General features: G+C 41.2%; 1 protein-coding gene across 7 annotated transcripts in view; it reads right to left on the bottom strand.

Moving 5' to 3' along the window:
- The window catches only part of LOC135517588 (alpha-adducin-like), a 53,564-nt gene that overhangs the window by 24,106 nt on the left and 13,125 nt on the right, over nt 1-16,333 (bottom strand). For all 7 annotated transcript variants that reach the window (XR_010452052.1, XM_064942029.1, XM_064942033.1 and 4 more), the window contains exons 2-6: nt 6,460-6,672; nt 5,152-5,314; nt 4,469-4,620; nt 1,036-1,116; nt 217-366 (exon numbers count right to left, since the gene is read on the bottom strand). Coding sequence is in view for 6 of the 7 variants with exons in the window: in XM_064942029.1 (XP_064798101.1) it covers nt 217-366; nt 1,036-1,116; nt 4,469-4,620; nt 5,152-5,314; nt 6,460-6,654 (741 nt within the window). In the remaining variant the exon portion in view is untranslated. The remainder of the gene's footprint in view (nt 1-216; nt 367-1,035; nt 1,117-4,468; nt 4,621-5,151; nt 5,315-6,459; nt 6,673-16,333) is intronic.

Raw genomic sequence — 16,333 nt, 5'->3', positions numbered from 1 at the left:
TGACTTGGTAGCAGCAGTATTTCATATTCGTTCTAGCTCGCTTGATGTACCGGGTGGGCAGAATTTTAACCAATGGAATGAGGAGCTAAAATAGATGTACCTAATACTTTAAAGTTTACAAGAGCATAAAAATGCTAAAGTTCCATAGATCTGTAGCAACCGGGCAGAGACAGGAAGTTAGGAACTTGTCAGGTGGGTGGGGGGCTTATTTCTTACTGCAGCTCCTGCCGGTGTGTGGACGCGCACAATGCACTTAACGTCTGGCCGGGCTGCATAGATGGCTGAGTGGAGAGTGAAGCCAGCCTGGTTGACCCCTAGATTGGTGCTCCCCCGGTCCACAATCTCCCCTTGCATATTAATCTTCACCTAGGACGGGACACAGAATTAAATAGACAGGATACATTATTACATAGCTCTATGGGATAGGACCAGACAGGCAGCGGTGAGTCAATGCCTTATGACTGAAAGCCTAGAGAAATGAACAATCTAAAAGTTAACTAAAAATACATCTGGGATCATTCAGTTAAACAAGTGAGTTGATGCCCTTATCTTACGATGCTAGCCTGAGTCCCAGATCTATTTGTTTGGTCTTGCAAACTCTAGCCAAACTTGATATAGGAGTTGGAAAGACAGCACAAATGGCACCCAGGCTACAGTGACACTGCCTGTCAGTGAAATTAACAATGTAAAAAGATGAAACAGGCAGAGGGAAAAGGGTTGACGGCAGCGTCGGCCTTGAAGGATCTATGAGTCATTATATAACAAGACAAGTGTTATATCTCCAGATTACAGTATACACTAGACAGAGATGGAACAACCTTAATGTCTCTAGTATGGTTGGAAGATGATAAACGTAATGTATTCAGAATCCCAAAGCCAGATATTATATTAAAATAGGCAGGTAAAATGACAAATCAATTTAAAATGCATTTAGCACAACATCAGATGTACATTTTTTTTATTAGTTCACAGCGTTATTATACATTATGAAGGCAGCTCTGTTAAGAGTGAGAGGCACTGGGGAAAGAACCTTACCAGACTGGAGGCGGAGACTTCACTGTACAGAAGCCCAAAAGGGACAATAATGAACCTCTCCTGATCTGAATTCACCCTGACCTGGAAGAGAACAGATGGTGGTCTTAACAAGTTACTCAGTACCAAACAAACAGGCCTAAGGAATTACCCCAAATGGCTCACACATATACAGTTGAAGTCGGAATTTACATACACTTAGGTTGGAGTCATAAAAACTTGTTTGTCAACCACTCCACAAATTTCTTGTAAACAAACTATAGTTTTGGCAAGAAGGTTAAGGACATCTACTTTGTGCATGACACAAGTCATTTTTCCAACAATTGTTTACAGACAGATTATTTCACTGTATCACAATTCCAGTGGGTCAGAAGTTTACATACACTAAGTTGACTGTGCCTTTAACAGCTTGGAAAATTCCAGAAAATGATGTCATGGAAAAAAGAAGCTTCTGATAGGCTAATTGACATAATTTGAGTCAATTGGAGGTGTACCTGTGGATGTTTTTCAAGGTCTACCTTCAACCTCAGTGCCTCTTTGCTTGACATCATGTAAAAGTCAAAAGTAATCAGCCAAGACCTCAGCCCAATTTTTTTTAGACCTCCACAAGTCTGGTTCATCTTTGGGAGCAATTTCCAAACGCCTGAAGGTTCATCTGGACAAACAATAGCACGCAAGTATAAACACCATGGGACCACGCAGCTGTCATTCCGCTCACATACAGTGGGGCAAAAAAGTATTGAGTCACCAATTGCAAGTTCTCTCACTTGAAAATATGAGGCCTGTAATTTATCATCATAGGTACACTTCAACTATGACTGACAAAATGAGGAAACAAAATCCAGAAAATCATATTGTAGGATATTTTATGAATTTATTAGCAAATTATGGTGGAAAATAAGTATTTGGTCACCTACAAACAAGCAAGATTTCTGGCTCTCACAGACCTGAAACAACTTCTTTAAGAGGCTCCTCTGTCCTCCACTCGTTACCTGTATTAATGGCACCTGTTTGAACTTGTTAACAGTATAAAAGACACCTGTCCACAACCTCCAACAGTCACACTCCAAACTCCACTATGGCCAAAACCAAAGAGCTGTCAAAGGACACCAGAAACAAAATTGTAGACCTGCACCAGGCTGGGAAGACTGAAACTGCAATAGGTAAGCAGCTTGGTTTGAAGAAATCAACTGTGGGAGCAATTATTAGGAAATGGAAGACATACAAGATCTGGGGCTCCACGCAAGATCTCACACCGTGGGGTCAAAATGATCACAAGAACAGTGAGCAAAAATCCCAGAACCACACGGGGAGACCTATTGAATGACCTGCAGAGAGCTGGGACCAAAGTAACAAAGCCTACCATCAGTAACTACACCGCCAGGGACTCAAATCCTGCAGTGCAAGACATGTGCCCCTGAATAAGCCAGTACATGTCCAGGCCCGTCTGAAGTTTGCTAGAGAGCATTTGGAAGATCCAGAAGAAGATTGGGAGAATGTCATATGGTCAGATGAAACCAAAATAGAACTTTTTGGGAAAAACTCAACTCGTCGTGTTTGGAGGGCAAAGAATGCTGAGTTACATCCAAAGAACACCATACCTAGTGTGAAGCATGGGGGTCTAAACATCATGCTTTGGGGCTGTTGTTCTGCAAAGGGACCAGGACGACTGATCCGTGTAAAGGAAAGAATGAATGGGGTCATGTATCATGAGATTTTGAGTGAAAACCTCCTTCCATCAGCAAGGGCATTGAAGATGAAATGTGGCTGGGTCTTTCAGCATGACAATGATCCCAAACACACCACCCGGGCAATGAAGGAGTGGCTTCGTAAGAAGCATTTCAAGGTCCTGGAGTGGCCTAGCCAGTCTCCAGATCTCAACCCCATAGAAAATCTTTGGAGGGAGTTGAAAGTCCGTGTTGTCCAGCAACAGCCCCAAAACATCACTGCTCTAGAGGAGATCTGCATGGAGGAATGGGTGTGAGTGAAGGAGGCTTTGTTGCGGAATAGAAAGCCGACTCTAGTTTTGATTTTAGATTGGAGATGTTTGATATGAGTCTGGAAGGAGAGTTTACAATCTAGCCAGACACCTAGGTACTTATATATGTCCACATATTCTAGGTCGGAACCATCCAGGGTGGTGATGCTAGTCGGGTGCAGGCAGCGAACGGTTGAAAAGCATGCATTTGGTTTTACTAGCGTTTAAGAGCAGTTGGAGGCCACGGAAGGAGTGTTGTATGGCATTGAAACTCGTTTGGAGGTTAGATAGCAGTGTCCAAGGACGGGCCGGAAGTATACAGAATGGTGTCGTCTGCGTAGAGGTGGATCAGGGAATCGCCCGCAGCAAGAGCAACATGATTGATATATACAGAGAAAAGAGTCGGCCCGAGAATTGAACCCTGTGGCACCCCCATAGAGATTGCCAGAGGACCGGACAGCATGCCCTCCGATTTGACACACTGAACTCTGTCTGCAAAGTAGTTGGTGAACCAGGCAAGGCAGTCAGAGAAACCGAGGCTCCTGAGTCTGCCGATAAGAATATGGTGATTGACAGAGTTGAAAGCCTTGGCAAGGTCGATGAAGACGGCTGCACAGTACTGTCTTTTATCGATGGCAGTTATGATATCGTTTAGTACCTTGAGGGTCTTCAAATGGACAATGACCCTAAGCATACTTCCAAAGTTGTCAAGGTACTGGAGTACCCATCACAAAGCCCTGACCTCAATCCAATAGAACATTTGTGGGCAGAACTGAAAAAGCTTGTGCGAGCAAGGAGACCTACAAACCTGACTCAGTTACACCAGCTCTGTCAGGAGGAATGGGCCAAAATTCACCTAACTTATTCTGGAAAGCTTGTTGAAGGCTACCTGAAGCATTTTACCCAGGTTAAACCATTTAAAGGCAATGCTAACAAACACTAATTGAGGTTAGGTAAACTTCTGAACCACTGGGAATGTGATGAAAGAAATAAAAGCTGAAATAAATCCTTCGCTCTACTATTATTCTGCCATTTCACATTCTTAAAATAAAGTGGTGATCCTAACTGACCCAGGACAGGGAATTTTTACAAGGATTAAATGTCAGGAATTGTGAAAAACTGAGTTTAATAGATATGACTAAGGTTTATGTAGACTTTCGACTTCAACTGTACATACAATAATGCAGTAGTTAGTATTTTCATTCATTTGATGGTTCATCTATATAACGCTTACTCAGCTAATCTTACTAATCTAGCCAACCCTACATTTCCATAACGAGCTTTCCGAAAATATGCTGGTAAAATGTGCTAAGCAAGCACTACATTATACTGCAGTGGGGGAAAAAAGATCCTGTCCTTACATACTACTTCAGGTGTTTCCTACTGACTACAAGACAGCTTCAGTGATATACAGTATTACTAGAGGGGTAAGATGCCTAAAGTATAAGCTTCTCTTACGGTTAAGTGGTTGTAGATGAGCTGGGACCAGCCAAAGAGGTCTGTCAGGCGGTAGAAGGCAGCTAGCTTACAACGAAGCAGTTTCTCTCCTTTCTCATAGGAGATAGAGTCAGATCCACGCAGGTCATTCACTGGAGTTACCATACCCAGACCTAGAGAGGGAGAGAGGGAGACGCTTTGGCAATATGTACATTGTTACATCATGCCAATAAAACAAATTGCATTGAGAAAAAGAGAGACAGGAACAATTTCACTTACCTCGGTTAACAAAGAATAATGTTTTTCATAGTCAGTAGAAAGGCCTCTTTAGTGGCCTAAGTTTTCATAACTGTGACCTTAATTGCCTACAGTCTAAGTTTTTCGTGTCTTAACGACCGTTCCACGGGTGCATGTTCAATAATTGTTTATGGTTCATTGAACAAGCATGGGAAACAGTGTTTAAACCCTTTACAATGAAGATCTGTGAAGTTATTTGGATTTTTACGAATTATCTTTGATAGACAGGGTCCCGAAAAATGGACGTTTCTTTTTTTGTAGTTTTTTGCTGAGTTTACATTCGATTAAAAAGTATCCCAAACCTCTGAGTACCCCCAGACAGTCTACTTACTTCAAAAGTATTTAAAAAGTAATCATAGTGGTAAGAACTGAAGACACAGGACAGGATTCTACTCTATATTACTCACTCATGTTGAGTGCAGCCATGCCTCCCTGTGGCGCTGCAGGGTACATGGTGGGGATAGTGGTGGTCATGAAGTCAGCTATCTGCTGCAGGGCCAACAGGCTGGTGGGGGTCTTTCCCCTCTTCAGCTGGTCATGGATCATCGTATCCAGCTCATCACAAAACGCCTGGGGAGTAAAGTAGACAGTAACACAGTCAGTAACAGACAGACAGAAAGACAGAGACAGACACACAGTCAGAGAGTCACATAGTCGGAGACAGACATTGAAGGGTCAGGACGCGTCACTGCACACATATGGGTCAATACACTACAACCGCCACAGAGTTGACATTCACACAGACAGATGATGAAGGGTCAGGGCAGGGCAGGACAGAACGCGCCAATACACTGTCACTGGATGGCTATTGTTAGTTCATCTATTACAGGATCCATGGTTACTCTTAAATCAAGTGTGATCTGAATTAAAAGGGCCTCTACATTATGTCTACACATGTCCTCTCACTGTCGCTGCTTGACAATGTCACAAGTAAGTCAGAAGTGCCTGTTGACTGCCGCATTGCAAAGAGGAGACAGAGGAACTCCAAACTGAAACAATGTTCGTAGAAATAGTGTAGTATATTACAGAAGCGCTGACTAGCAATTACTGTACTAAACATTCCCCCTGTCCCAACAGCAGCTATGAGAGAAAACTAAAAAATAATATGCTCCTCACATTGGTCCTGTATATTTCATACTGTCCCTGACATAAACGAGAACCTAGGGGAGAATATCATGAACTCTACCCTTGTGTTACCCTCTCAGCTGCTGTCGGTGTGGGCACACTTTGTGCATGTGTATGTGCGTGTCATTGCTGCCCGAAAGAGCTCATCTCCTCTCTGACCCATATAAACTCATTCGGACTAGAGTACGGAGGCCTTATGGCTCTCTGCCTATCCCTAGACCCTGATCCATCCACACTGCACAGCATAATAAAGACAGTCTTTTTCCCAGCTCTATAAGGGCTGATGTATAAATATTTAGCTTTTATACGTGTATATACTGGGCTTAAACTGAGCGTTGAGGGAACAGTAGTGTGTTCGAGAGAGACAGATAAACTGTTGATCAATGTTAAGTGGTTATACCATGTGATAGTGGAGAGGGTGATACAGCCCTACACAAAAAGGCTATTCAATTTGAAGTAACAAAAGGTGTTCTTATGTTGGTGACATTACATTAAGACATAAGATAGAAAAGGAGTAGTACTTCCTACTGAGTGTGTGTGGGTTTGTGAGAACGTGCATTTGCATGCGTGTGTATGATAGCCAGTCCTACCGGGCTCTGCAGGATCATGGAGACCCTCTTCCTCTGCTCCATCATGTTGAAATCCTGTCTGAGGTCTGGAGCCATGTTTCTCTCACGCCGGTACTCTAGGCTGCTTTCATCCACACGGTCAAAGTAGCGCTCCTTGTGGGGGGCGGTGGTGGGCGGGAGGACAGTCACCACCCCAGCACCTGAGTCACCGTTCATCACCAGGTCTGTTGGCTCCTGAAGATGCCAGGGAGAAAAAGGTCAGATGTTACAACATGGGTCATGTTCAGTGGCGACCCGTCATTCAGGGCAGGTGGGGATGTTACTTGGGCATTAGTAAGTGTCACATCAGTTTGCAAACAATGTAAAAAAAGAAATTAAAAAAAAGGTTACAAATATTTGAGTTAATAAAGCCGCATACAAAACAGGGTCTCTTTTGCTTTCTTGAGTAAGGCAGCGCCAAAATGCAGGTGTTTCGGCCTAGTTCAGTGATTTCTGTGGTGGTGGGGTAGCCAGCGGAAAATATAGAGCTTAGGGGTTTGTAAATGTTCTCTACTTGAGTCATGATTGGCTCAGTGTTCTGTCACTCATGGGGACACTACGACAAAATGTATCAGTGATCGGCCACTGGACAACAATTACACAAGTTGGAAATCACAAATTCAACAAAGAGTAGTTTGAAGGAATCAGTGGCTCACTGCAAGCATTGCAAAGCAATTACTAGCCTGCTATTCAGTGGAGTGGGTGTCTGGTCCAAGTCTGGGTGTAAGGGTTTCTTTTCCAAGCTTAAAAGGATAAAACATTCAACATTGGCCATGCTGTCAATCCAGCATGACTTCTGCCACGCTCAAAACAACTTCCGGTTCAAGTGAACACAGCAAGGTGAGTCCAAAAATGTATTGTATTCTGCAGCATAAATTATGTAATATGCCAAGGAGATATGTATACTGTAGCTGAGAAAGTAATACTAAGTGTATGTCAGCTGTTAGTAGCCCACATGCCTCACCCTAATCTTTTGGTCCCTTTTCCCCTCCTAATTCAGCCTACTGCTGACTTGGTAGTACACATGTAGCCTATAGCCTGTTTTAGAGAAATGTAATCATTGACTATTGTAAGAGTTCATTGTCTGCTTATATGTCCCTTTCTCCCTTGGTGTACAGGGATAATTACTGTAGGAATGGCCCAGGTTCTTAGTCCCTTTCTCCCTTGGTGTACAGGGATAATTACTGTAGGAATGGCCCAGGTTCTTAGTCCCTTTCTCCCTTGGTGTACAGGGATAATTACTGTAGGAATGGCCCAGGTTCTTAGTCCCGTTCTCCCTTGGTGTACAGGGATAATTACTGTAGGAATGGCCCAGGTTCTTAGTTCTGTTGCTGTACATTTCGAAAGTGCTGAACAAATAGTTATTGACTACGTCCATCCTAGCTCGCTCATTAATGTCTTAATCTAAATTACAGATGGCCTCTTATCCGCTCGTCGTCCCCTTATGCTATAGTTTGTACATTTTCAATTGTCAGTAGAAAATACATTTGTTTAAGCAAGTCAGCCATATCAGCTGTGTTTTTTAAAAGGCAGTAAATGAGGCTGAATGAACTGTTTCACTGCCAGACAAGGCTCCGCTGAGAGCCAGGTGTAGCAGAGAACTCTGCTGTGGGGACAACTTTTTGTAGGCCCTAACAGGTTTGTGGGCACTGTTTGTCACCGTTACAGTGCAATTCATGTATTGTTAAGTGTTGTGGTGTGGCTTTGCTGGCATCGATCTAAAACATGTATTTCTTTAGTTTGCCCCACCAAGATTTACATGCTAAAATCGCCACTGGTCATGTTTATTAAGGTACGCTTGTAGAAAAACATTTTGAAATGTAAGATGAAAATGAGCATTTCTTATTAGACAAGTCCAAGGTAGTAGTCTCTCCCTGTCAGTTCTCTTACATTTGGTACCAAATGAACACAATCCTGGTTTCATCGAAGTAATCCGTTTAATATCACACAGTCACACTAGACTACTGGGTGTATGCCACTGCCTCAGAATTTAAAATGTGCACGTCACACTTGCTGTCCCAAACATTCAGTCACGTTGCATGGCTTTATGCCACCACCTCTGCTGCTTCCTGTTTGGTCATGTGACTACACACCCCATGGCTTATTGATTTCCTGTCCACTTTCCCTGGCTCCGTCATTCTAAACAAAACCCAATAATAAAATAGCAATATCCCTTGCTATTGTTATTATTGGGTTATGAATGACGGAGCCAGGGAAAAAATGGACAGGAAATCAATATTTTACCCAACACTAGCACGCCAAACACAGGCAATCATTGTGTTTGATGGCTACACAGTGAGTACAGGAAGGAGGGACCACAGTACAGCTTGCACCGCCACCTCCAATTTAGACAGATCATTGACGATCAGAGAGAGATGGGTGCAATTCCATTTTAATGCGGTTTTCCATGCGTGTATTTATTTACTGTGTAAATTATTCAAAGTAGTCATTGCATAGAGTTGTATGGTTTGTTAAGCGTTGAAAACAATGGGTTTTTTTTGGCAGCGAGTCTTTCAAGTCTTTAAAGCGAGTCTCAGCATAATTGTGTTGCCTTGGAATTGCTGATGTAGAGATGGAGCAAAAATAGATGGAGCGAAAATAGATGGTGGGATGAGAGAAAGGAGGGACAGTAGTCTCACTCTGCCAGACATGACACGGATTTCCCTTCAAGACTCAACCTAGAGCGGCTGGAGTCAAAGCTCGAGGGACCGAAATTATTTGCAATTGATCTTGTCTCATTTCTGTCAAGGCTGTCTGAGGGGATAATGTTCTCTCAGATAAAGTACATTAGCAGCCTGTAGACGGAGACCTACCCCCCAGAGGACAAAGACGGGCAGCATAAGAGGATTAGAGTAAGGCTAGTGGGCCTCTATGGGCTGGCAGACACCACTGTAAACCATTTGCCCTTCTCAGTTCTCAGCAGTTACAGCAGCTTTCAGGCAGCCAAAACTGGACACAGGGATGCTATGACAACTACTAGCCAGGCCCAAACCATCCAGCCCTCACAGCAGACATTGGTCCAATCGGTTTAGTGCCAGATACACAATAAGAAGAGTTTAGGTGCAAATAAAAAGGGGAAATCAGGATAAATTAATGGAGAAAGTAGAAAAACCATGATGATGCATCCTTTAACAAGTCAAAATGTATATGCAATGTTTCCACACTGTTTTAGTGTGAGTATTGAAGCAAGGATCTCACTTCTGACCTGAGGGATTCTTGTGATTGGAGAACAACTAGCTTAAAATCCAAAACAGACATGCTCTGTTTTACAGCATGGATTCCAGGCTACCAAATAACATGAACAGATAGAAAAATAGCAATTAGGCATAGGTTTTGCTGTTCCAAACTCATTAGGGCAAAAAAGTCCTCAAATCTCTGGTTTTGTATGACGAATTTCCATTTATTGTCCAACAGAACAGTGGATAATGCTGCACCGTCTCTGTCTGGTGGAGAGAATGTAGATGTGTATGCCTCCCAAATGGCAACCTATTCCCTATATACAGTACCAGTCAATAGTTTTCATACACCTACTCATTCAAGGGTTTTACAGAATATTTTAGTATTTTCTACATTGTAGAATAATAGTGAAGACATCAAAACTATGAAATAACACATTGAATCATGTAGTAACCAAAAAAGTTAAATCAAATTATATTTTATATTTGAGATTCTGCAAATTTCACCTTTATTTATTCTGCAAATAGCCAACATTTGCCTTGATGACAGCTTTGCACACACTTGACATTCTCCCAAACAGCTTCATGAGGTAGTCACCTGGAATGCATTTCAATAAACAGGTGTGCCTTGTTAAAAGTTAATTTGTTTAACTTCTTTCCTTAATGCGTTTGAGCCAAATCAATTGTGTTTTGAAAAGGTATGGATGGTATATAGAAGATGGTCTTTTACCAAATAGGGCTAAGTCCATATTATGGCAAGAACAGCTCAAATAAGCAAAGAGAAACAACAGTCCATCATTAATTTAAGCCAAAGGTCAGTCAATGCGGAACATTTCAGGAACTTTGAAAGTTTCTTCAAATGCAGACACAAAAATCATCAAGCACTATGACGACACCGGCTCTCATGAGGACCAACACAGGAAAGGAAGACCCAAAGTTACCTCTGCTGAAGAGGATAAGGTTCATTAGTTAACTGCACCTCAGATAGCAGCCCAAATAAATGCTTCACAGACATCTCAGCATCAACAGTTCAGAGGATACTCCACGAATCAGGCCTTCAGGGTTGAATTGCTGCAAAGAAACCACTACTAAAGGACACCAATAATAAGAAGAGACTTGCTTGGGCCAAGAAACATGAGCAATGTACATTAGACTGTGGAAATCTGTCTTTTGGTCTGACGAGTCCAAATTTAAGATGTTTGGTTCTCAACTGCCATGTCTTTGTGAGACGCAGAGTAGGTGCATGGATTATCTCTGCACACGTGGTTCCCACCGTGAAACACAGAGGTGGTGGTGGGATGGTGTGGGGGTGCTTTGCTGGTGACACTGTCTGTGATTTTTTTAGAATTCAAGGCACACATAAAAAGCATGGCTAACACAGGATTCTGCAGCGATACGCTATCCCATTTGGTTTGCGCTTTGTCCCACTATCATTTGTTTTTCAACAGGACAATGACCCAAGACACACATCCAGGCTGTGTAAGGGCTAATTGACCAAGGAGAGTGTTGGAGTGCTGCATCAGATTACCTGGCCTCCACAATCACCTGACCTCAACCCAGATGGTTTGGGTTGAGTTGGACCGCAGAGTGAAGGAAAAGCAGCCAACAAGTGCTTAGCATATGTGGAAACTCCTTCAAGACTGTTGGAAAAGCAATCCTCATGAAGCTGGTTGAGAGCATACTAAGAGTGTGCAAAGCTGTCATCAAGCCAAAGGGTGGCTATTTGCAGAATCTCAAATATATAATATATTTGGATTGTTTAACACTTTTTTGGTTACTACATGATCCCATATGTGTTATTTCATAGTTGTGATGTCTTCACTATTATTCTACAATGTAGAACATAGTCAAAATAAAGAAAAACCCTTGAATGAGTAGGTGTGCCCAAACTTTTGACTGGTACTGGTGTGCAGTACTTTTGACCAGAACATAGGACTCTTGTCAAAAGTAGTGCACTATATAGGGAGTAGAGTGACATTTGGTACACAACCCATGGTCTTCTGTGTCCAGCAATGAAATCCTTCCTTAACGGTCTCTTAGGTCTCTGGTTCATAGTCACACTCTGCACTATTGATTGTTGAGTATTTTTTGTTAAATGTTGTGGTGCCAGTGTGAGAAGGGAGCATTGCAGACTAAAACGGTCTTCTCTTACATACAACCCTGATGCCATTTAGATAAACGACCTGGAATAATCTCTAAAAAAACTGTAGTTGAGGGCAATTTCCACAGTAACGGAATTACGCTTTGACTGTTTTTTCACTTTAAAATATATGCCAAACAAAAACCACTGATTTCAAAGTTTAACAAACCATATTACTCTATGCACAAGGACTACTTTAAACAATTTCAACCAAAAAATACAATTTAAAAAAAAAAGTGTAATGAAAGAACTGTGCAAATGCAAGCTTTGGTAATGGAATTACAGTAAACATGTTTTCCAAAAGCTCCGATTTAAGATTCAAAGATGTCTGTAGAGATTTGTTATTGAACTATAGTAAGTGAAATGGATTTACACCCGGTAAGGGAATTACACCATAGGTCCATGGCCTGTACTACACAGAAATGTATAATTATGGATATGAAAGTCATTCTCGTGTTTCACAAGTCTGGAAAACACATCGCAGCACAGCAGAGAACAGTTCAGTACGGTATAGTTTAGTAGAATATACTGTACTCTACTTTTCTTTACTCTACTTTCCTTTTCACAGTAGAGGTTCCAACTGCCGGTACAGATCCACCTGTATCTGAATACCAGAGACCCGATCCAGGACCCAAGTGGGTCCGGATCCAGAATTCGAAATAAATGTCATTGGTCAAGGTCAGATCTGCTATGATTGTCACGGTCTCGGGTATATATAAACTATACCGGACTTGTCCGGAACGGTCTGTACAGATCCTAACGCGACTGCTGCAGTAGGGAGAGAGAGAGAGAAAATGCATAATTAATGCTGCTGTTCTTACTTTTCACAAGATGGAGCGTGGCGTGTGTTGCTTGTTGTTGGCCAATCATAAGTCATCAAAGTGGCAATAGGCTGAAGAGCCCCGCTCCACGTGTTGCAAAAGTTAGGAGGAGATGGAAGACTAATTCAGTAAATGTGATTCATAGGTTAAAGGAGGCTCCACTCTCATGCAAGAGCAGCAGCATAAATTGTAATATTCTCTCTCCACTGCAGAAGTAGTGTTCATCTCTGTACGGCCTTTTACGGATAAGACAGTTAAAAATTACAAATACTGGAGACCCATGACAATCATATCATATCAGAGCCGACCCAGACCCGTGGCATTATATAGAATTCTGGATCCGGACGTGTGTGTCCAAAGAGCACCGATAAGTTTTGTCTATAATTTCACTTCATATGACAAGGATTAAAAATAATTTGCCAGTAGATTGTTTACTTGATTCATGATGCTAACGGCAAGCTAAGATTTTGAAATAATGATGCTGACATGATCAGTCCAATCAAAGCAACTGTTGATATGTGATTTGACACCATTTTATCTGTGGCCAATGCCCTTGCGCCTTCTTGGATGGGCACTTCTATTGTAACTATGGCAGCACCCAGGGACTTGAATTTGAGGTCTACCCTTAGACTTGGCGATGATGTACTGTCCCCACGAGTGACAGAATACTGAGCTAATCATGGCGAAACTAGAGAACATTACCAACACCTACGCTCCATATATTCTGATGGCTGCCCCACCACCACAGAAAGCACAGAGCTAGATTGAAACACCTGCATTTTGGAGCTGCATTACTCAAAAAAGCAACAAGAGTCCATGTTAGTATGCGGCTTTATTAACTCAATTTCTTTTATTACATCGTTTGCAAACTGATATGTGACACAAATTAATGCCAAAATAACATGCAAAACAGGTTAGCCCTGTTTTTTTTAGCTAAAAATGTGGGGCTCAAAACACAGGTAGGGCTCTGCCCTGAATGATGGGTCGCCACTGAATGCGATTGTTTCATCTCCGAAGGTACTGCACAAGTTGACTGCAGATATTTACTTAACCCTTTAGACCCCAATAGAATTCTAGGATGCTGCTGTAGATTACTGAACATTTTCAAGATAAAGCTCATTTTCTCACACATTTCAAACAAAACAGACATGGCGCAAAAACAAATAATAATTACAAGTGAACTTAGTTTTCAAGAGCATAACCTCTTCTTTAATATGACACCAGATTCATGTCAATTACACTAATTTTGTGTTCCATTGTGTAAAGACCCTCACTGTCAAACTTAATGCAGCAAATCTGACTAAATTACTCACCAAAAATGTACCAGGTATAATATATTATACACACATATATATATATATATATATATACACACGTGTGTGTGTGTGTGTGTGTGTGTGTGTGTGTGTGTGTGTGTGTGTGTGTGTGTGTGTGTGTGTGTGTATATACACACACACACACACATACACACATACATATATGCACGTATATATGTATACACGTATATATGTATACACGTACACGTATATATGTATACACGTATATATATATATATATATATATACACACATATATATATACGTGTGTGTGTGTGTGTGTGTGTGTGTGTATTTGTATGTGTGTGTGATATACATATATATACTACACACACACACACACACAATGTAAACAACTATTCAGAGACCCTTTCAAAATATAGATAACCTCTCTCAATAAGATTTAGTACAGACCAGGCCTGTCAAATGTAGAAATAGTAGATTACTTTGACAACAATTCAGTGAAGGCAACAAGTATTAGATAGAAGACTATTTTAAAAAGTACACAATTTCACGAACAAATATTCATGTCACACTGTCACTGAAGTGTTTGCATTTAGCCTACAACATGCCATGAAACTTCTTGAAACAAGGACCCATCCTACAAAGTGGCACAAAATGTACAAATAGTACTTAAGAGTATTAGATAAAGAAAGATCCAGAGAAAAAAAATTGAATGCACCCACACAAAGTAGGCAATTTTATTGACAAAGATTCTTACTTCTGTAACAACATAAAAATGCAAACAACTGATTTCATACAGACTAGGCTTTACACAATGTAGAAATAGTAGCCTACTCTGACAATTCTGTGAATTGGATGTGGTGGCGGACAGGTTGGTGTTTTAAAAAAGCAGATTAAGTGTAAAACATTTTAAAAGTCAGACTCCTACAACTTTTTAAAACAACTCCAAAATCCCTGCTGCTGTCACTTGAGGCCCAGGCTGTGGTCTGACTTGGGGCAGACACTATGGAAACATAACACACCTGAGAGGGAGCCTCTTCCTCCTACCCCACATCTCTATCTCCTCTTCCTCCTTGCCTTTGCTGTTGAGCCCTGAGTTCTCATCACTTCCCTCACTTTCACTGACCTAGAGGAACAGACTAACAGAGGGAGCGCAGAGCAACAAAACAGATACAATTGTGGCTGGGAACATCACTTCCTTTTCTCAACATACTCATACTCTCTTCCTAATAAATCTCCTATTAGAGGTTTCCATAATAAATTGTGTGATACAGTTACACGCCTCCCATTCCACACACACACACAAAATAAACAGTATCATGATGCTATACAGCACTTTCAAATCAATCCAAATTATTTTACGAAGACCTTGGTGGTCAGATTGTTTCTCAATTCATGTTTTACATATGCATGTTAGACAGGATATAGAGTACAAAAAAAAAGACGTTCATGAATATGTTCATAGATGGGTCAGATTATAACCACAAAGGCAATATAGGGTACAACCACTTCAAGACCCATGTTCAGATTACCTTATATAGATGGTAAGAAGTCAAAGTATGTGGCACAACGGTTTACAGATTCAACACATCAACTACTGTTTATTTAGGATGTTGAAAGTAAAATATTACAATGATGACAAAGTGCCAAACAGGTTTAGAATAATTCTTAATCTATTTTGATGGTCATAGCTGGTTGTCTTTGTAGAGAAGAAGTGAGACTATCAAGTAAGTGACAGTGTCGCGAGCAAAGCACAATGTTGCCTCCAACTCGTTTTCTTGCCTGACAGACCAACTACAAAGTTAGCTGATTACTTACGAAGCTGGGACAGTTTCCAAATTAATTGCGTCGGTAGAAAAAGGACAAAACAATCCATTTGTTAGCTGGCTATGTAAACAAAATGTCACTGCAACTCAATATCATATGCGCTCCACTGCGTGGGCATCTACCCTAACCTGGCAGATAAGCTGTCAAATAATAGTAGAATTAGGCAATGTACTACTATAGCCTATGAATATCTGTAGCTACATAGAAAACATGACAAACCATGACCTAAAAATGTTCCCTTTTTAATTTATGGGATTCATATCATCTTCAACAAATATAGTACCTATTTGGACTGGTATTGACAGTTTCTAAACACCATCCTGTGGCCATTTCCAAATACCCCAGTATATGGTATATACGGTTATACCGTCCCAGCCTAGATTCTGCATGTCTTACTCATTGTTAGGAAGACTTATAGTACTTATTAATATCTGTATCTATTGAAGATTATATGAATCCTATAAATGTTTTTTTTAAGGGACAATTTGGGTGCAATCAAGTAGAGATTAAATTATAACTCCAGAAACTATTTCAGATGGTGGGTGTCGAAATCCTCATGCTTTTTGGGAGATGGAATGATCCAAAGGATGTCAAGAGACTACATGCTGCTCA

The sequence above is a fragment of the Oncorhynchus masou genome, chromosome 28 (assembly GCF_036934945.1).
Source record: "Oncorhynchus masou masou isolate Uvic2021 chromosome 28, UVic_Omas_1.1, whole genome shotgun sequence".
NCBI lineage: Eukaryota > Metazoa > Chordata > Actinopteri > Salmoniformes > Salmonidae > Oncorhynchus > Oncorhynchus masou.
This window is presented reverse-complemented; position numbering and strand designations above follow the sequence as displayed.